Source organism: Salarias fasciatus, chromosome 4 (genome assembly GCF_902148845.1).
Source record: "Salarias fasciatus chromosome 4, fSalaFa1.1, whole genome shotgun sequence".
NCBI lineage: Eukaryota > Metazoa > Chordata > Actinopteri > Blenniiformes > Blenniidae > Salarias > Salarias fasciatus.
In genome coordinates this window covers 18,644,589-18,667,314 of record NC_043748.1, presented here as the reverse complement: position 1 = coordinate 18,667,314, position 22,726 = coordinate 18,644,589, and the positions used below count along the sequence as shown (strand labels likewise).

At 44.2% G+C, this 22,726-nt stretch overlaps 1 protein-coding gene across 1 annotated transcript; it reads right to left on the bottom strand.

The window, feature by feature from the left end:
* Positions 1-9,256: 9,256 nt before the first annotated feature.
* On the bottom strand, positions 9,257-22,077 carry gng13b (guanine nucleotide binding protein (G protein), gamma 13b). The gene is made up of 3 exons (XM_030089670.1): positions 21,786-22,077; positions 10,878-11,004; positions 9,257-9,944 (listed from the first exon to the last, which is right to left on the bottom strand). Exons 2-3 carry the CDS (start codon positions 10,973-10,975, stop codon positions 9,839-9,841), a joined length of 204 nt encoding a protein of 67 aa, XP_029945530.1. The 5' UTR covers positions 10,976-11,004; positions 21,786-22,077; the 3' UTR covers positions 9,257-9,838.
* Positions 22,078-22,726: the final 649 nt, after the last annotated feature.

The window sequence follows — 22,726 nt, the reverse complement described above, 5'->3', positions numbered from 1 at the left end:
TCTGAAGTTAGCAAACGCATCACTCATCAGGGATTAACGCCAGTTGAGTCTAGTTTGACCTCCTCAGTGAAAAGGTGGGAAAGCAGAGAGATCTGAGCCTCACCAGCAAACAAAAGCACCGACAGAAAAATCCCCGGCTGACCTGCTATTTCATATTTTCCGCATAAAGGAAAGATTGTCCAAATGTCTGTGCAGCCATCTGGTGCAGCCCAGTTTCACCACCTCAACACAATCCTACGTTTGGTGTTGCTGTTACACAACACCGCCACTCCTCTGAGCTGCGCTCTGCGGCGCGGACGTGATCGTGCACGGGCAAAGGCCAGATCGGGAACGCTCGGGGAACTTTCACCGGGATTGTCCGGGATCGGCAGCAATTTTTTTTACGGTTCCTGTTTCTCACACCTGGGTCGACTGCATCGAAGAAAAGCTTCTGAAGTGGATTTTTTCCTCCAAACTTTGGCAGATCTTCAGCGCAGCATCAACCCACTGCTTTCTATTTTCTCGATCTGAGGCCGCGATCTCGTGCAGGAGACAGCGCCGGAACGTGCAAAGAACAAAACTCCATCGCAGATTTTGGATGCTTCAGTGCTTTTCAACCATCAGCCGTGAATTTAAATGAATCTAAATGTGTCCATTTATGTAAACACATGGCGCTGACACAACATAGGGCTTTATGCTGCCCGTCCGATTGGTTGATACCCTGCATCCCATTCATGGTGCATACAAAACGAGCTGTGTTGCGTTACATTGCCCTCGGCTCATTTGCATAAAGCACATCCGCCACATCGCCAGTCTGTCACAAAACATCTAAACTAACCGTAATTAGAACAGATTCAGAAAATGTAGTTTATTTCTCACCTCAGATGTTTTCAGAAATGCTTTTTTTCTGAACTTTTTAAGTAATGAAAGAGTAGGTTTGTAACTTTTGTTGTGTTTTGGTGTCTGTTTACGTGTCACTGGTGCTCAGTGCCACTGAAAATTACATTTTTCGAAAATTTTGAAAATTGTCTCCGTGGAAACAGAGGAAAATGCAACTTTCCAAAAACATTCCAACTCCATTTCTGTGGAGTTGGAACATTTCCACCCACCAAATCTTTTGTAAATTAACATTTCTGTCTGATTTTTTAGGTTGCCTATAGTTCTTTTCTCCATGTAACTCTTAAATTAAATGTTTCAGTAGTTCAGACACAAAGAAAATGACTGGAAATCTTTTTTTTTCCCCGAACTTTCCTGCATGAATTCACTGCGGACGTGCCGCTGCCGCTCCTGTGCGATCAGCAAACCTGACGCTCGTGACGGATGTCGGCCTTTTACTGGTTCTTAATGTTTCATGCTGACGTTGAAGCAACATAACATTTCTGTGCATGATTTATAGTCTGACTGTGGTCACGAAGTTCAGTGTGTTTCGTTTGACGTTCCTTCATGTCACTCGACTTCCAGGATTCTTTTTAAGAAATGATCATATGATCATATTAGTATTGATCTTTTTTTTTATAACTAGACGTGCAGCAATTGTTGCGAGTTCATCCCCCTGAGCCCATCTCCACCTCCACCTCCACCTCCACCTCCACCACCACCCGTCCCAGTTCCCAGTGGGATATATTTAGCTCCGCCCACTCTGACCCGACCTCCCACTTGATCTGCTCCGTCATGTGAAGCGGGCGGCCGAGTCGTGCTGCTGCTGCGTTATTATTGATCCCACAGAGCTGAGCTGAGATTAATGCTGGGTTAATGGACGATGATGGTGCTTTCGACAGTGTGATATTTAACTTCTTAATCTGTGATTATCAGACTTTACTCTCATTATTGTGCGGGAACCCTTCTGCCACCAGATCATCCTTGTCTTGTGCTTTGAAGGATATTAAATGTTTGTGTTTTTGGAGGTTAGTTTTGAGCCTTTGTTTGTGAATACACACAAAAATGTGAGCTTTATTTGGATAATGCTGAGATATACATTACCTTATTGTGTTCTTGTATTGTTTTATCATTTGTTAATTAGGGACGAAACTCATTTGATAAAATAGAAATTTAAATTACTTTAAATATTATTTTACAATACCTGCAAACTTTTTTTTCATTCTAAATAAAACTCACCATTTTTGCCATTTTTGTACCAAAAATCACTTTTTTTAAAATTTTTTGAGTATGGGAAATACTGTTATGGGTGCCTCGGAGGGACAATACCAATATTTAAATCAACAACATTTCAAAGCATCGTGCTAAGAAACATACAGCCCAGTTGATGTTGAGTGGGCCGGACCAGTAAAATAAACTTTAAATTTAAACTGTAAAGTTTTTTGTTTTGGTTTTTTTTTGCGGGATGCAGAGCATACATGATGAAATTATCTATATTTTCACAAAACCAAACAATTAATTTGAAAAAAATGCATGATCTCAACACGAAGCCAATTTTAATGATGCAAAATAACGTGAAATGTTGAAAAAAACTGTTTCTTTATGCATGTTTTTACAAACTTGCCCTGACAGAATGGCCTTGAGGCTCATACAAGTTCACAATGACGTTGCTATCATTGCAGTTGTTTCTAATTCTCTACGAGCGGAATCACAGTAACAGCACCTGTTGGTGAAAACTCAGAATCTGTTTGACATTGTCAGTTAACCTTTAGGAAAAAATCCACGAAATAACAACTTCGAGCTCAAAAACCGAGCTGCGCGTCGCCGCCGCCGCCGTCCGTTCGTCCTCCAGTCCGGCCGCAGGCGGTTTGAGTGATGAGGGTTTTTCACCTGACGACAGCTTCAAGGGGAGCGGGAGGTAAATACGTGTCGGAGGCAGAGCGAACGTTCGACAGTAACTCAGTGCTGCGTTTCAGCGTCTGCCACCCGGCGCTGCCCGGAGCTGCTGGCATCCGCTTGTAAAAACATTTGAGTTCCTTGACAGCTCCATCTGGATACAGCAAAGTGTTATGTGAGAGTCTGAGCTGCAGCTCTGGCGGATTAACCCTTGCTGCGATAATGAGCGCTGATGGTGGTGGTGGGGGTGGGGGGTGGGGGGGGGGGGATCCGTCGCTTCGGCCGCCGGATCAGATCGGTAATCTGGTCGGGGACGGATCGAGCAGGGGGAGGGCGCATCTTTCTGAGAGACCTGAGACGGGAAGAGGCGGCGAACATTCAGAGTTAAGGGAGTCCGAGCCGAGAAGAGGCAGAGTGTTTTTGAAGGCCCAAAATAGCCTCCACGAGGGAGGAAAAACAAACAGACCGGCCCGGCTCGCTTCTGGAGCGCTGTGACACTCAAGGTTGCCTTCAAAGCTGCCTGCGAGCGCTTTGAAACCGTCTCAGATGAAAAAATAAGGATCATTTAGCGACATTACGCCTGATTGCTAGATCTTTACAGCCTGCAGGAAGCAGAGTGTCGTGATATGCGAGCGTCTTATGAAGGAGAGATGCAGTGAAAACACCTCAACACCTGATTCCGCCGGCGGTGGGGTGGAAGACTCCTGTTAGGAGAGGCTGGTGAGGTTCAGGGCCTGGAGCAGAGAGAGCAGCAGGCTGGAGAGGGCTTCATTCTAACACCACAGCATCTCTCTCTCTCTCTCTCTCTCTCTCTCTCTCTCTCTCTCTCTCTCTCAAACTTGAAGCCCCGACGACGATCAGATTTCACACTTTTTTTTCCCTTCTTCACATGTGCAGCAGTTCTCCTGCACACTCTCAGGCATGTGTGCTGCTAGAATCTTTTTGAAAATAATCCATCTGGTTTGCTTGATTTTATTTTAGTTTTTTTTTAACCATTTTTGCAGCTAAGATTCTTCTTCCTGTTGGCGGTTAGAGATTGTCTTCTTCTCTCTGTCCTCCTCCTTTTCTGCATCCTTTTCTTTTTGTTCTTAGTTCCCACTTCGTCACTAAACTGTCCGGTACGAGCTTTTCTTCCACTGTCCTCTTTCTCAATCCTGTGAAATCTGCTGACTCCCAGAGAAACCCTCAGCTTCTTCAGCCGTGACGGTTGTTGTCAACGCCGTCCTCGAGAGTTTTCCAAAAGTCTTGAAAGTTCCCTTGGAAGTGGAAATCTTGGAAGCTGTTTTTAGAAACTTGCGTTTTCAGTGTCTCCCAGCGCCGCTGTCGTACAAACGGACACCCAGAACACAGTGAAATTTGAGTTTTCACCCGAGGGCGTTGTGTAAACCCCTCCTGAATCCGTCATACTCCAGAATGAGGAGGTATCGTCAGGACTGACAGCGTCTCAGCTGGGTTTGTTGAGGCTTTGCTCTGACTGGACCTAATAAAGCACATGAATCAGGGAAACATCGGGAAGCTGGCCAGAAGAAGAGTCAGGAGACACGGTGTGGATTAGTATTAAAAAGAGAGAGAGAGAGAGAGAGAGAGAGAGAGAGAGAGAGATTATCATCACCAGCTGAATGTGCATGCATTAGAGATTGCTCTTGATTTCCTTTGTATAGTGTGTGTGTGTGTGTGTGTGTGTGTGTGTGTGTGTGTGTGTGTGTGTGTGTGTGTGTGTGTGTATTGAAGATGGGTTGTTAATCCTAATCCACTCGTGAGTGCGCACGCTGAGGTCTGACAGACCATTAGTGCACGTTTTCACCCTGCCCATGTGCGTTTGCATGTTTTCAACATTACAGTACGCACACACACACACACACACACACACACACACACACACACACACACACAGCTACTAATCTATCATGCTAGAGCCCCTTTTACCCCACAATTTTTTCAAGTGGAAAAAGAGAAATCTGTTGTGTTTTGGGGTTTCGCTCACTGAAAACACAACTTCAAAAAAAAAAAAAAAATGTCGTCCAACCTGAGCTTAAGTCTGACCGCGAACACACACATGCATGCAGAAGTGTTTAAAAGTGTTTTTGTGTGTAGAGTGTAATGTGAGAGTGGATGTGGGGCCATTAAGAGGTGCATTAGCCCCGCATGCAGACTGTGTGTGTGTGTGTGTGTGTGTGTGTGTGTGTGTGTGTGTGTGTGTGTGTGTGTGTGTGTGTGTGTGTGTGTGTATGTGAAAGACGGTCTGAGGATTTCAGGGGGGAAAAGGGACAATGGGGGTGAGGATTTAGCGGTGAGGGTGAGGGGGGATTGAGTGCATTAGTGTGAGTGTGTGTGTGTGTGAGAGAGTGTGTTTAAAGGATTGAGGGGATCTGACCCAGAAAAAGCAGGCAGACACACCCAGAGTAAGAACCATGCGTCCCACCACCGTTTCCTCCTGATATTAAACATATAACCCATTAAAAACATCAGAATCTTCTTTTGAGGTTAAAAAAAAAAAAAAAAAAAAAACCTTTAAAAGGCCGTGAGAAGATCACAGGCTTTTCAAATGGTTATTTATGGATCACTAAAGACGGCAAACTTCAGTGAAATTATATATCTGTTTGCGCTACTGCACGATAGAAATGTCCCTCTGAATCCGTCTATTGAAGATGTGAAGTCGTCAGCGGGGGTGTTGGATCAAGATATTCCTTTTTTAAAGGACGAATGCGAGCATTAACCTTTAGCTTCTATCTAACTGCTCCTTATTTAAAGGTTATTATGACACTGTTTTACAGGTCTGGCCCACTCGAGATGAAATTAGACCGTATGTGGCCCCTGAACAAAATGTGTTTGACACTCTCGCTTTAAAACTCCAGAAATCATGAGCTGGGTTTTCAGAAATGTATTTTATTAAACAGATTTTCCTTCAAGTCCGTTGACGCCAAGAAAAGAGCAAGAATACGGGGCCAGTGATTTAACAGTAATAAAGGAAAATGTGGGAAACATTAGGCCAAAGTATCTGTGAGAATGTCCATTAGGACATTCCATCAACCAATAAAAACAGAGTCCCATTAAATATGTGAAGAGCTGACAAAAAGCATAAAAAATGTGCTTTTTACCTTCAGAATTGTAGGATTTAATCATGTAAATCTCTACGGGACGGCAGCCGCGACAAGTCGCGATGCATATTTATGATCCACACGTGTTTGTAGTTTAACGGATGTTTCTGTACAGACGTGTGATTATTTCATCCTTCATCAAAATGGAAACATGTGAGAAGTTTGAAGGTAATAAATCTCTCCTGATGCTGTGAAACCGTGGCCTGGATTCTGCTTTCTGCCAGACTTCAGAGGCCCAAAATGTTGAAAACAACCCTTTGAAACTGAGCCCGTTTATTAAATTTCTGCACTCTACACACACTGTATCCCCTCATTAAAAGTATATGCTTCCCACCACAAGTTTGCGTAGTTTCATGTCAAAGTGAAGTGGAGAGTGGGCAGATGAAACGCGGAGTTGTGTATGGAAGGTTGTGTTTCAATGTTTCAGATGAAAACCGTTTCAAGGAAAAACACACACCACAACCAAGCTGTCTAAAAATCGTCTACTTTATTCAATAAGATAAATGTTTTTGCAAAACATTCAATAAAAAATGATCTATCATTTATTGCTCATTGTCTTCTTTACACTAGGGTTTTTTTTTTTTTTTTGATCTGATGCATAATATTAGTTTTCCAAAGCACTCTCACAAGGAATATGCTGCTAGATAGTTAGACAAGGTTTTATGCTGTCATCATAATAAGTAGTAACATACATACCCACGTTCAGATTATATCAAAAACAAACCAAACAAGTAATGTTTACAGTAGCTGGACAGAAAACCAGACCAGGGACAGGCAGACCCCCGGCAGTCCTCTCAGGAACTTACGTTTATCGTAAAGATACACCAGAGTGTCACAAAATCTAATGAAGAGGCTGAATTTAGGAGCTAAATTAGAGAAATGTGAGTTCTAAGTGAATGACGGGACTTTTTTTTTAATTCCAGTCATTCTTTGGGACTCTGTTTGAGCCAATAAGCCATTTTTAAAGGGGAAACTCCAATTCTGCATAATTACGTGCATTTTTAGGCTGACATAGTTCCTCTGCTTTTTCCCAGCGGTTCATTGAGTTCAGTCTTGACGTAGAGCGTGAGGAACTCCTGCAACACCAGCCAGTCATTACAAGCTGCAACAATTCACCAATAAAAGAAATCTTCTAATTATTTTCTACTTTTACGTTCCAAAGGATCTTATTTTATAGCTTCATTTTTGGCCTAAATATCTCATATTTATGGAACTGACAGCACTTCTCTGCTGTTTCCAGATCTATTTTTTGTTAAAATGTTAGTTTAGACTCAGAATATCATCCTGACAGAGAATCGGTTTGAGGGAGAAAAGCTGGCGAATCATTACAGTCCAGAGAAGATGTGAGGTTCCCCCTGTCCCGAGTCCTCCAGAGAATCCCACGTCCTTGCCACGCCTCCTCTAATACACATTCTCACTACAGCAGTGTGTGTGTGTGTTTCTTTTTGTGTGTGTTTTGTTGCCTCAGGCCAGCCTGTTTGTGAGAGTGTGTGTGTGTGTGTGTGTGTGTGTGTGTACGTGCGTGCATGTGATCCAGCTGCATATGTGCACTGCAAACCGCACAGGGAGCTAAGGTCCAAATTTGATATACGCGCTCACACACACACACACACACACACACACACACACACACACACACACAGAGGCCCGCACACGGACTCAGGCCAGCACCGAGGTCAGCTGTGATGTTTGAACCTCATGCCGCGTTATTTACATTCTCGTTTTAAGGAAACTGTGTACAAGGCAGTAGTAGATGGTGATCTGGCAAGGTGGAGTGTTTTCTTTTTTTTTTCCTTTTCTTCTTTTCTTTCAAGTAGGAGAATGAGGATAAGGGAGTGCAGACACAGGAACCAAACCCCCCCAAAAAAACTAACGAAGGTGAAGGAGAGGTCTCATCAATAAATAAATAAATAAGTTAATAAGTTAAAGGGGTCCGTCTGTACATGTGTGGAGAGTTGTGGGTTTTCCGTGTGTGTGTGTGTTGCGTGTGTTTGTGTGGTCTTGAGAGGCCGTAGCCAAGCAGGGGAAGGAGCAGTAAACCGGAGCGCCCCCGCCCCCCACCACCCCCCCCCCCCAGAGACGCCACGGTCTCGGCGTTCGGCTCCGACAACACAAACAGAGCTGCCATGACACTCGAGCAAAACAACACCGCAGGCTGCAGATCTCACTGCGATAACGGACCATGCTTCACAAGCAACTTCGAATTACACATGGAGGAGTCACACCGGGAGGAGGAGGAGGAGGAGGAGGAGGAGGAGGAGGAGGAGGAAGGCTGAGAGAGCTGCTCGGCTTCATGCATGTTGTCGGTTGTTTTATTTGGTATGAATCGCTGGGAGTAAATCTGAGGCTGGGGGAGACCGTTTGAGATTGTTTCAGACATTTAACATAATTATTTTCTGGATGCAGAGAGCTTCAAACCATTCAGTACCAGATTATTTAATAAGTCCTCGATTTTTACCCAGAGTCTGTATGACTTCAAAAAGTATATAAGCTCATATAAAGTAGACACTATTTAAATATGATCAAAAAAAGCAAGCTTTACTCCACCTCGACTCTTTAAATCAAATTCTGACTTTTCAAACCAGATCCAAACGCTTTAAACTTTTTCTTAGATACCTACTCTTTAAAGTAGACCAGGCTCTTATTGATGAGTTTAAACCAAATTCAGACTCTTTAAAGCAGACAGTCTTTAAACTGGACCAAAACTTGCTGAACTCGGCAAAGATTCTTACAAATTAGACCGAATTTTGACCCAGACCATTTAAACAAAATCTCAAGACTTAAAATGGACCCAGACTGAGTAAATGCGACCCAGACTCTTTCAACAAGCCTTGGATATTTTAAGTGAGACCTGGACTCTTTAAACAAGACCCAAATGTTCAGTGAGGAAACCTGAACTCTTTCATAGCGACCTGAGCTCTTCGTACTGGACCCGGAGTGGATGGTCGGTTTAAATGATCGCTACTTTTTCAGTAACAAATAATGATCAGTTATGCAGAAGCCTAATGGGTAACATTGATTAGCACCTTATTCTTTTAGAACTTTAACTCCTGGCATGATATTAGGAAACACTCTGGACAGGTCACCAGTCCATTAACAGAGGACTGTGAAAACCACTGAGGTAAATCTTGACCTTGAGCTACGTTGATTTGAATTCTGATTGTTGCAGGAAGACGTTAAAAACTATCCAAAGCCTGTGAAGAAAGCTGACTTGCTGTGATTAAACTTCTGTTCTGGTCCCGTCTGTAGCTTTTTGGTAGATTTTGTGTAGTTTGGACAGCTGTTTGCAGCTGGATTTGTGCATCCAGGGTGAATTATTGAGCGTTAGTTCTTATTTTCAGCACATCCATGTCAATCTCATCAAAAACTCCCATAAAAACATGACTCGAGCGCGAGTTGTTGTCTGGAAGCAGCCATAAAACACAGATGTTGTTGTGCGGACGCCAGCGTACAAACTCAAAGTGATTTATATTTACTTACGAGCCGATACAGCTTTATATGGAGAGTTTGATGGAGCTCTCCTAAAACATTGGCTGTCACCTGCTAATATCATGTTTTACGAGGGTGATCATTCGCTTTAATGCCTCGACACGGGACTAAATCTCCCCCCGCGGCAGATCTACAGCGAGATGTGACTCCTCGGTTCATTAACACCACACCAACGCTTCAGAAAGGGAAGGAGAAAGAATACAGAGAGAGAGAGAATAAGAAAGATCGTGACTGTCAGCTGCATAAATAAATAGTCATATATTCATATAAAGACATGGAGTATAGGAGCGATGCATTGCCGTGGCAGGATTAAAACTTGCAGTGAAGGTGTGGCAGTTGATTGGTGTGTGTCTTCATTCAGTGTGTGTGTGTGTGTGTGTGTCTGTGCCCTTGTGTTCGGATTATCAGCTGTTGTACATTCAGGGTGAGAGGATAGGAGGCGCTGTCCGGGTGGGGGGTGGGGGTGGGGACAGTCGTAGCGAGGTGGGTGGTGTCTTCTTCTAGAGGAGGATGCATTTCCCCTTCTCCACCCACGGGTTGTTCTTCATCAGCTCCGGGTTCAGGAAGGGGTCCTCTGGGACGCCGTCCTCTATCCACTTTACCAGGCTTTGAGAGAGAGAGAGAGGGAGAGAGAGAGGGAGAGAGGGAGAGGAGGGCATTGTTCAAATTCCAGAGGAAGAATATTGCCACAGTCATCCTCCATCCATCGTTTCCTCTCTTCCATACAAGGCAAGGAAGAGAGAAAGCAACCGAGCTACAGAAGTAACTAATTACACCCGCTTCTGGAACTGCAGCTTCTTGCTTATGGTAGTTTCAAGTACTTTTATTGGAACAGTGAATCTTAAGACACTGTTTGACATTGGTATGTTTGGTTTTGTGCTCACACATATTTAGATTATGGTTCGTTTTCCACTGAAAACACATCAATTTTGCATTTTTCATGTCAAACGTTTTGCGTTTTCACAACAACATTTTGAAAATGATGTGTGTTTACATGGAAATGGCAGAAACGCTGAACACTATGTAGTTTTTTGTAATTAAACCAGATACAAAACAATATAAACCTTAACATGGACGAGTACACGGATATTCTGCATGGACAGAAAACCCAGTTGGGTTTTTTTGTTACAGTGTCCAGGAGGACATGGAGTGACAGTCAGGACACCCTGGAGGAAAACATTGTTATCCTCCGTCTACTGAACGTGTGCAAATAAGCTATTTACTATAGTCGTAGTGCACATGCACAGTAGCAGCATTTCTTCTTTGTGAAACATGAACAAACCCACTATTATCAATGCGCATACCATACATGTATTCGTAAGTATATAAAGAAACATTTTAAATGAATAAAACAGAAATACTGAAATTGGCATGAAGGCAGAGCCAAGCGTTTCCAGCTTTTCCAGTGTTTAGTCAATGCTATGCTAATGAGGTAGCCAGACATTAAATGTGTGATATTTTCAGTGTAAGCAGATTTATTATCAGACATTCAAAGTGATTTTAATGTACATTTAAGGATGTTGGAGGGAGAGAACTCACTCGGTCACTGTTTTGGACGACTTCTCTCTTTTGAAAGCCAGCTGGTACTTGAGGCTCTCCACCTCCTTCTTCATCTGGGGCAGGTCCATCTCATCCATGGCTGCAGCTCGATGTAGGGCTTTTCTACCTGGACACACGGAGGAGGAGGAGGAGGAGGAGGAGGAGGAGGAGGAGGAGGAGGAGGAGGAAGAGGAGGAAGAGGAGGAGGAGAGAGTTATATTTATACAGCACGCTGTTAAAAAGCAGGCAGACACACTCGATACACACTGTGCCCTGCAGCAAGAACACCACAAAGTACATCTGATTTATAACTGCTGCTCAGCCAGTCCACCTACAGGAGGGAGCGCGGCGCTCTGCTCAACCCGGAGAACAACCGAGAGCCGCCGGAACCGGCCGACCCTCTTAACTCCGCAGGACGCGCTCGCTGTTTTTCTTCTCCTGTCCTCTGGGCCCCGCGTTTCCACATTTACAGCCAAACGCAATTACACTCGCAACCTAAATCACGCAATTGGTCGCCGCCACCTGTCGTCAGGAAATTACACCCCGAGATTTACAGCGGCGGGTTACGGGGGAGTTGGTGTTCGATACCTCCAGAGAGAGAAAATGTTTTGCTTCTGTACCCAATAAAAAAAAAGGAGAGCATGTCCTTGTGATGTGGCCCAGTGTTTTACCACCGACCTCCAGTTTTCCCCGTCCCGACGGCGGCGTGTGTGCAGCGATATCCCGACAGGACGCCTCACCGTCACGCCCCACAGATCCCACCGTCCCGCCGTGTTGGAGCTGACTTTCTGAGAAGCACTCAACGGGAATGGCTTCATTACATTTGAGCCTCTCGATGCCTGATACTGTGTTCAGGGAACATCCTACAGGCTCTTTACGTTTCATCAATGCTTATTGGATTCTTTATGTTCAGAAGAATAGTGCAGAGGTCTTCAGAGTTCACGCAAGTTGAAAACCCGAGTACTTCCTGCTGCGTAATAAGATTAGTTTAATGCATCACGTACACACGCTCTGACAGGTCACATTGATTTTCTTTGTTGAAGGGAATTTCAGATTGATTATTGTATTTGAGTATAATGTTAAGTGGATCTGTCTGAGGAGGAGACGGCCAAGGTGAGGACAAAGACAGATGTTTCTGGAGACACAGCTTGCTTGACATATTTGTACTTTCACCTCATACGGTATCATTTCAGTTGTTTTTTGGCTGATTCCTTGTGATGTTTTCCATCCATCGATCTTTTTTTCCGCTTTAGCCAACTTTGGATTTACAGCATGGCGACTCCACACTGCTCTCCGTCGCCCCCCCGCCCGCCCGCCCGCCCACGCTCCGTCCACTGCGCTCTCTCAATGAGGCTCTGCCCCTCTGCGGAGTGTGTGCTCGTGGTTGTGCACCCCCGGGTGTGTGCGAGGACGCGCCCCTGTGAGTCATTTGAGGATTCGGGCGAGCCGAGCGCACTCAGAACTGATCCCGTTCAGGTGCTTCAACACCAAACCAACAACGGGTCTTTGAAGGGCCATCAAAAACATGCCAGAGATTATGCAATTGTCCTTTATGACAGCTAAGCGAGAGAGGAAATGGTTCTATATAATCTGTGACGATACAACGGGGAGGTATTTTTGGAGTTATAGTTAAAATGTTGTCTTGAAATGAAATTATTAACACGTTTAATGCAATCAGTAAAGCCATGTTTTCCAAAATGTATCCAAGTATTTATGTGAAATTTAGTGGAAAAACCAGAAAGGTGTCTTAGTGGGCGGGGCCAGTGAAAGGATTTTTCTTAAAATGAGTGTGTGGCTGAAAATATACATAGAATTTTAAGAAAATTAACAATCATTGGATAGAAAAATTGGAAAAAATATGTGTAGTGAGGAAATGTGTATTTTTATTTTTAGTTGAGGCACATCAGGTCCTCTTACATTCTCTGCGTTGCTGCGCTCATACTGAATACAACCACTAGAGGTCACTGTGTCTGAGCTTTATACAACTGAAGCCCATTTACCACGTATTGTTCGGATAAGGTTTAATTTCACTGCATGCTGGTTTTGGAGGTTTTTCTTGGCTATTTTGAATTAAAAATGTGATTGTCCCAGATGATGTTGCCATACTGATGTAGTATTCAGGATGTACCAAGGTTTCCCTCTTGAGCTGAAGCTGAGGGACATATAAGGCTTGCTATTTCTCTGACTTCTCCCATTGTTTTATTATTTGTCTCTTTTTTTATTGCTTCAGTCATAAATATTACAGCCTCTACTCGTCATAATGAATCTGTTTTCTGTCTCTACCAGGTGCAGCTGGGACACACTATCCCATATTTATGCTACAAACACAAATCATCAGCAGCCGTTAAACTGCTAGAAACACACGATCTCCAAAATTTAACACTAAATACACGCACAGAAAACAACAACAACATACGATACAGCTCCTAACGTCTGCTTTTTGTGTGAAAAAACATTTTCTTATAAACCAGGTTCTCAGTATTTACTGAACCTGAAGGTTAATGATTTTCCCATCTCAAAAAAAGATGTTGGACTAGAACTAATCAATCATGTGGCAGAACATCTAACAGCCTGAGGCGAAACACGGCCTGCTGACGGAGGCTCCGTCCTGTATGACTCCCTTTACTATGCTTTCTGTGTGTGTGTGTGTGTGTGTGTGTGTGTGTGTGTGTGTGTGTGTGTGTGTGTGTGTGTGTGTGTGTGAGAGAGACAGTGAAATTTATAATCAGTGAGGTGAGTCAGCGGGGTGTGTGTATGCAGGTCCTTTTGTGAGTTCGGTTTGTGGAAAACACCAGGTGCAATATTACACGACAATACGTGCGTGTGCGCGTGCGTGTACATGTGTGTGTGTTTCGCCAATATAAGACAGCCAGCGAGGCAGAGTGATGGCCAGTTCCTGACTGAGATCAGGTTTCAGCCGCATCCTCCGGAGACGGCAGTGGAATTGGATGCGTTCCTCTCTCTCTCTATCACTCCTCATCTCCTTCATCCCTATTTTCACTCTGCCTTTTTTCCACTTTCACATCTCTGTCTGCTCTTTCTATTTCCAAATCTCTCTCTCCGATCCCTTTTATCTGTTTTTTTTAGTTTCTTCTTCACAAGTGTCCCAGTTTATCTAAGATCTTTTTTTTTTTTTTTTTTTTTTTAATTATTATGCAGCTAATTTATGATCTTATTCTCAGCCGTGTTTTAAGTTTCTCCAGTCTGCTCCCCCGTCGGAGAGGGATTCGCTCAATTTATCACTGAAAGTAAACACGGAGCATCGTGTACGGCAAAAAAAAGAAGAAAAAAAATCACTGCGCACTTCACAAGATACTTGACTTTTTTTCAACAAAACATTACTTAAGTTGTTAATTCAAACCGAAGTGTTGATACATTCTGACATTTTGTCCTTAAATTTTTATTAATTGCACATGTCAATGCTACTGGATCCACCAAGGAGTTAAAATAATGATCAGCATCAGGCTAACTCTGCTGGACCAAATGTTTCCGATGGTTGAGTTCCCTGTGTTGTACCAACAGGCTTCAGACTCCAGAGCATGATTCACTTTCTGTTTACTTTTGCGATTCTCATTAATATTAAAGAATTTCCAAACCGCCGTACACTGTCGGCCCTGACTGATCACATCCATCTTCTGGACGGGGCTGAGACGCGACACTGTTAGGAATGCTGCGTAAGTCTCCCGGGCAATGAGGGAAACACCTGTTGGATGATCGGTTGCCGTGGAAACAGACACACTCGTGGGCTGCGTTTGGAGGAGTCGGTGAGTTTCGACAGCCTCGTCCATTCATGGCGGATTCCGTCGGTCATTAAAAACGAGGCGCCAGAGCTGGAACACGGCTACAGGTGATAACTTCCACTAATGGCTGCCGTCAGTTGAAGCATTTAGTCACCATGGAAACAGGTGAGCTTGTCTTCGAAATCGAATCATTTATTTGTTTGGCCTCGCTAAAGAGTGAAGAGTGATGAAGGTGCAGGGAAAGGCATAGATCAGGGGCCACAAGCAGCCCTATATTATCTTGTTATATTATCTTGTTTTTCTTTGAATTCTTTACTATTAGCTTGATGTTTGATACTTGGTGCTTTTGAGAGCCAGTTTTAGCCCACCGACCTCATGTTTAACACCCCTGGCATAGTAGAACATGACCACCGCCATCTGAATGGGATGAATACTCCTGTGTTTATCTTCCGCGGGAGTGTTTTAAACACATAAAGGGCTGGCGGCCCGGCCGCTGTTGTGCCATGTTGCAAGGCAGCGGTGTTTCCGCCGTGAGCTCTGGCTCGAGGCGTCTCCCTGATATCTGCTTTCTGTCTGTCTCCTGCCGTCTCCCACAGACGCCTCCTCACTAAGTGCTCCCTGTCCATTTTCACAAATTTGAAACGGTTAATCCATTACTCCACACATTAGCCGACTCCCTCCCTCTCTCTCTCTCTCTCTCTCGCTGTCTCTCTCTCTCTCTCTCTCTCTCTCTTGCCCTGCCAGGAGCTGCTCATGTCCAATTATGGTCGCCGCTGATAAAACCATCTGAAATATCACATTCGGTCTAAACCGGCTGTCGCGTTTAAAAGTATATCACTGCGCCGATATATTACTGGCAAATTTTGCCGTGATCCCTGGACGGCGCTCCGGTGCGGCGGTCCCACAAGCCCTCGTCTGCCGACTGTCACAACAAGGACCTCGGCTTCCTCAAAGGTTGAGGAGCTGCTCTAAAGAGGATAAACACGTAGGAAGTCCTGTCCCTGTGGCGTTGCACCATCTGCCATTAAGAGAAAGTCTGAAAGCTTCTGGTTCTCGCAGGATGTGGGTAATGTGAGGAGAGACGCCGTGGAAGCTGCAGTGCTCTCATGTTTTCCTTCATCCGTCGATGCAGCGTTGAGGGTTTTTTTTTGCTGATTTTAAAGCTCTGCCATGGGCCGGGGGGGGGGGGCGGGAGGGGAGAGGTCGTCGAACCGTGACCTCCTGCCTGAGCGAGGCGCCGTGCAGCCGGGCGCGACGCGACGCGAGGCGGCGGCACCACCTCCGAGTTCCGGATCTGCAAGGAGCCACCGTGCCGAGCGAGGGAATCGAGGTGCCGCGGGACCGTGTTCACAATTCTCTGACAAAACAAGCTGTCTGGGTTTGAAAATGAGGAAACTCGTCTCTCGGGGGGAAAAAAAACCCCCCAAAAAACCTGCCAACCGTTTAGTGACAACGACGCAAATTTCCTGCTCAGCTGGAGACGAGGGTGTAAAAATAAAACGTCCATACCGTCTTCGAATACGTTGGTTGATGCACCGCTCAGTGGCGGATCGTTATTCATTTACATACTTATGGCCTTCTGCTCTCCGAGCATAGTTTCATTACATAAACAAACAACAGCGCCCACTAGTGGCCCAAACATTTCTGTTTGACTTCAGACCTTTGGAAATGAAAGCGTAACACTTACATGAGAAGATGCATTTCTTTTTTCATTCTGATGCCTGTGGATTTCAAAAGCCATTCGATTGATTAATTTCTTCTAATGTGGAAAACATTATACCAGAAAAGACGACTGGTCATGAGACAAAGCCTGAGTGATGGAGAAATGGACCCATAATCCCACACTGCGGGAGAATGTCACATGAAAGCAGCTTGAGGATGTTCTCAGAGTCCAGATATCTCTGACGGATAAGTCGTATCGGCAGGATGATTTGAAGAGTTTACAGCAGGATGGTCAGACCTGTGGCCATTGAGATCTCTGTGTGGACAAGTCCAGGCGAACGAGTACAAACTCGCCATAAAGCTCTTTTGAATGACACTACCTGATTCAAAATACAGAAATGTTTGAAAAACCATATGCTGGGACTCTGGCAGCTCGCTGTTGCATCCATTGATGCTAACGCTGCCAGCAGTAAGGTGACCGTTGACGCTCCGTCAGTGATTTCTTAGTTCAGAGCTGTGTTCGTCCACCAGCAATCCCCAGTGAGGACATCAAATTTTATGACTCGTTTGAGATTTTACTGGCCAAAATGGACACTGTGGCTGGCCAGGTTTACAGAATCGGTTTCCACGGAGACGGAGTCAGAGTTATATCAAAAAGTCACGCCTTGCGCCGATGCCATTTTCAACCTCAAAACACAACAAAAATCCATTTTAAATGACCGTTAAAGTCAAAAATATTACCTCCCCTGTGCAGTCAATGTTATTAATGCTTTTCTTTTTTTTTCAAAAATGGACGTTTCATCCACATCTACCTCACTGTGTTCCAACGGAGCCGCTGAAACTCTCTTCGAGTGTGTAAAGATGAGCTCTTTTCATGATCTCCACACCACATTAAATATTACCTAAACACATTGTTCTGTTGAGACCAGGATTGTCTTTTAGTCTGTTTTGGGTTTTGATTCTTTTGGTGTCATTTGTAGTCAATTTGTGTCTTTTTGTGGTTGTTTTTAGTATTTTTTTTAATTGTTGTGAGTCATTCTTTGGTTGTTTTCAACATTCTTGTTGTTGGTTTGAGTCAATTTGAGTCTATATACATATATATGTGTGTGTGTGTGTGTGTGTGTGTGTGTGTGTATATATATATATATATATATATCTGGTTGTGAGTGTTTTTGGTCATTTTGGATGATTTTATTTTTGTTTTCAGTCTTTGTGGTTTTTTTTATTGAAGATTTTAGTCTCTAGTGCTACTATTTGGAAATGTTTTTAGTTTTTCTTTGAATCTTTATGGTTGTTTGAAGACTTTCATTGTCAGATTTGCTGTTTTTATCATTATTTTGAGTATTTTGTTGCCGCTTTTACTCTCTTTGTAGGTTTTTTATCATTTAAAAAAGTGTTATGTGCTTCCTTCAAGCTGTCCAGCGTCATCTTTGAGACGTTTTTTGGGCTCTTTGAGACTGTTCAACAGTGTTTATGAATTCCTCGTGATCAGTTTTTAGTCCATGAAGTTGTTTAAAATTTGAGCATTTCTTTGTGATCATTCAGTCCTTGTCAGTCTAATTCAGTCACATTTTACATCTCCGTCCTGTCTGCTCTGTGCTTCTTTTGTCATTCTTTGTTCCGCTGTTGTTCTTTCCAGTCATTTTTCAATCAGTTTTTCCCAGTTCTGAATAACTCTTCAACAAAAAATGTAAACAGTTTAATATTGGATGAACTCCTGAAAAGCATTCCCATCTCTGTTGATAGAAACGCTGCCGTGCCTCCAGCTAAATACTAATAGCGTCTTTATAATACACAGAATAACAATAATCTGATGCTCAGTAGGAGTAACTCTAATGAGACGAACTCAAGGAACCACGATTTGAGGCAATCCGTGAAAACGTGGCTGAGAAGCTGTGAAATGTCCCTCCAGGAAAAGTGAGATTCTCCTCATCAGAGTCACAACAATGGCACAACATTTGGTGCCAGTTCAAGAACGAGCCGCGGACTAAATGTTGAATTTTCTTCATCTGCCGCGGCGGATCGCAGCGCGACGTGTTTACTCAGCTGAGCTGTCGAAAGAAAGCCGCGCTCAACTTATATATGCAGTGTCTGAACCGATGCTCCAGCTCTGTTTACACTGCAGGGCTTGGAGCGCTGCTGCTATGAAATTAACAAAAAAAAAAAAAAAAAAAAAGAGAATCAATATGCAGAGTTCAGAGCAGCGTTCGCATTGCTGAAGCTTGATGATCATCTTATAAATAAATAACTGAATTTAAAACTATTCACACTGCGTGAAGGTTTCCACATGTTCTCACATTGCAGCCACAAATGTATTTTATTTAAATTTTATAGAATAGATCAATGTGCCATATAGTTATGAAGTGGAAGAATATAAATCATACATAATTTTCACTTTTTTTAAAATAAAGAACTGAAAAGTTGCATTTAAAAATGTTTAAATGTTGCTAGATTAGAAACAATATTTATTCGATTGTGCATAATGATGTTAAGTTCAGTTCAATTTAACAAAACATCTTAACATTTGACCATTTAGAACTATATATTGTAGGAGAAGTAAAAAGTTCTTACATTTCTCAAATTTTGACGTAGAAATCGAAAGAAATGTTTACAAATAAATTAAAAGCTAGGTGAAGTAAAAGAGGCATACATGAAATATTAATAGAAATGTGATACTGGTGTAATCTTGCAGAATTAAAAGCAAAAGAAAAGTAATATCTATTTATAATAGCTATATTCAGCAGTGTTGAACATAAGGTTCGTGGTCCAAAACTGGCCCGTAAGGAGGCTCCAATCTGATCTACCAAACCACCAAAGAAATTGTGAAGATTTCAGAGTTAAGAGTTACTGGACACAACACGACACTGAGACCTGAGCTGAAATATCGCTGCCGTGAAAGACGGATGACTAGCTTCGGCCTCAGAGCCGTGCTGTCGCGGCGAGTTGGACGTTTCATTGTGTTTTTTCACCAGTAGGTTTGATTAAAATTGGCTTCATGTTGACATTCGAAGTCGTAATTGTTTGGTTTTGCGACAGTATCGACGTGTCAGCCCACTGGAGATGAACTTGGCCCCTGAACCAACATGTGTTTGTGTGTGATAACTTTCAGTTGAGGGTTCGTATCTGCATGGAAATGCCTAAAATAAGCCAGGAAGAGAGCGCTCGCCACTAAAGATGGAGGAAAAGTTAATTAATCTCTCTTCATTAAATCCATTTTTCGGAGACCTCCTAATTGAACTTTTTTTTCCTCGTTTTTCAACACATGTAATTAATAAAAGGCTGAAACTGGATGAAGTCATTCAGATGTGACATTATGAAGCCTGAGGAGGGGATAGTGGGGGGTGGTGGGGGGTGAGGGGGGTGGGGGGGTATGTAGGTCGTTTAGTGATTTGGGTCAAAAGCATCCAGAGATTAACCTTTAACCCCTCCCCTCTCCTCTCCTTCTCCCTCGGCCTCACAACGTGTTGAATCCGTCTTTCGGACTCGAGCGATCATGGCTCAAGGTTAAACCGGGAAAGAAAAAAACAAAGGGAGAGGGAACGAAGGCGGAGAAGTGAGAGCGAGCGAGAGAGGTGAGAATAAATGAGAGGCAGAGAGACAGATGATTGGAAATAGAGTGAGAGACTCTTCTTGCCTCTATAGCTACTGCATTGTAAATAGAGGCTAAAAATAGACAGGAGCAGGCAGCGCTCCTCTGGCCAGCTGAGAGTGGAGACGGAGACGGAGACGGAGAGAAGAGGCTCCTCGCCGTTAAACGGGGAGGAGATGCTGCCCAGGATAATAAATGCCAGATGCTGACGGACCGTGTTTGAGATTTCATAAGCAGCCGATCCGTTCGGCACCTCGATGAGCTCCGGAGTGACTGAGAGCCGGACGGCCGGCGTCAGGCCAGCGGCCCTGTCTGCATGGGGGGGGGAGGGGGGGGGGGGGGAGGTGGGGGCGAATCCAGTCGATGCAATCACATCAGTATTGGCATGAACTGCACTGGATGGAAATGATGTTTGTGTGTATGGCTATTGACGTGTGTGTGTGTGCGTGTGTGTGTGTGAGGTGCCCACAGGGGGGAACAGCAGATTCAGACACAGAGGCGGGGTCAGACCAGTGTCCGGGGACGCCACAGCACCTCCCGATTGAAACCTTTTTGCTCAGAAAGACATCGAGCAGAGCACAGACAATGACCCCAACACACAAAAAACGACTACAGCAAGCACTGAACAGCCACAAAGAGCTGACAAATAACCACAAAAATGTGCAAAACGGCCACAAAGAACTAAATGAAAGACAAAATTACAACTTTATATGTATGAATATAGAAAAGGATGACAGAAAAATGCAAAACAACCACAAGGAAACCACAGAAAAGAACTACGAAAATACAAATTAGGAACAAAATAGTGAAAAATATCTACAATGAGACAAAATCCAGGTCAAAAATCAACAACAATGCTGGACAATATGGCCACGGAATCATGAAAGCAACAGCAGTGAGCCCTAAAACAGCAACACAATGATTAAAATAACTAAAATGATGCACTACACAGCTACAGTAATGGAAATTGACTAGAATGGGGCATTATTTGGTAAAGATTAAGAATTAACGCAATTCAACTACAGAGAGACACAATCTGGCTTCAAAACACCATGAATGAACTACAAAGAAGCAAAAATGTAACTACAAATAGGCACAATACGGCTGCAAAATAATGAAAAACCAACAGAAATAAAGAATCAATGAACGAAAAACAACCACAAAGACAATACAGCTGCAAAAATATATTCCTTTAACGACATACTGAAGCACCAAATAAGACAAATATGCAAAAATCAACAGTACAGATCATCAACAACATGATTCAACAACTACAGAGACACAATTCTTATAAAAATGTGGAAAATCAGTGCAGATATTTGCAAAATGACCACAGAAGAGCCCGAAAGCCTCCAGAAACAAATCAGTCTTTGGTGGCACAAACTTTAACAGGCGTAAAGCCACCACGAAGGGACGCAAGATGACACCAAAAATGATGCAACGAAACTGCAACGGGACGTGAAACGACCACGAAGGGATGCAAGCGGCCAACGGCGAGGGGCTGACGGCGGATTTCCATGTCCGCGCCCCGGGCTGCATCGCCGGCTCCGGAGTCCGACTTCCAGAACGTCTGGAGAATAAACCCGGCAGTGGACGGACGGAGCGTTATACTGCCTGGAACCGTGGCTTTGGACCAACTTTTCCCTCCACAGGAACAGGGAACAGGGTCTCCATCAGGGTCACATCAGGCCAGAGGGGAGGAGAAGGAGCTGGGAGGATGGAAGTTTTATGTAACGCTGCCGGGTCTCCTGATGGCCTGGTACCAAGGATGCAACAATGCACATCTGTGTGGATATCCCCCCACTTGCAATCTTAATTGATTTAGGGGTCAAACTGACCTCCATGTCCCCCATCCCTCCCCCCTCCCCCCCTCCCTCCAGCTGCTGCTGGCCGTATGGGGACCGAGGAATCTCTTACCTCACTGACGCGCCGCGGAGGCTGTTGCTCTCGGACAAGTGGAGCCGGTTGCGGGGAGATGAGAGCCGGACGGAGGCGCAGACACACGGCGGGTTTGTGTCTCTGAGGAGGAGGACGAGGAGGAGGAGGAGGAGGTGGAGGAATATACTGGATGTCCGCAGAGTTAGTTGGACGTCGGGCGGCGGCGGCGGCGCGGCTGGTGCGCACTCTCCGTATCCACTGGAAAAAGATCAAGGATAAAATCCGCAGTCTCGGGAGTGGAAAACAGACGATGACGACCGGTCTGGAGTTACCGGGGGAGTCTCTGGTCCGCCGGCTGGTTTTAGGATTGATATTTTAACTATATATAGATGATTGCTGAGGCTGGAGATGCTGGAGGAGGAGGAGAAGTTAGCGGAGTGGTCCGGTGCGCGCTCCGCCGGTTACTGCCCGCTGCGCTGCTGGGATCCTCCTATATGAGCGTCCGTGCACGTGTGTGTGTGTGTTTGTGCGTGCATGCGCGGTGGTGTGTGTCTGAGCGTGTGTGCGTGTGTGTGTGACAGAGATAGAGAGAGGGAGTGTGCTTTCCTGTGATGCATCGGGAGAGTTGACCGGGTGATTAAGGAATCAAAGACTTTAAACTGTCTGCAGTGTGTGCGCGTGTTTGTGCATGTCTGTGTGTGTTGAGAACCCCTTTTCCCCTATTTGCTCCCACTGCCAGATTGGATTTCTGCCCTAATATGGAGACTTATAGCTTCATTCCCAAAAAGGAACAATACAGCTGAAAAACTGTGACAAAATAACAAAGAGGTACAATTTGCCTGCAAAATAATAAGAAAAAACAACTATAGTTGGACTAAATAAAGCACCGAATGAATGATAAACAGTCACAAAGAGGCACATTATAGCTAAAAATGTAAAAAGAACTGTAATGCACTCATTAAAGCCACAAATGATTGAAA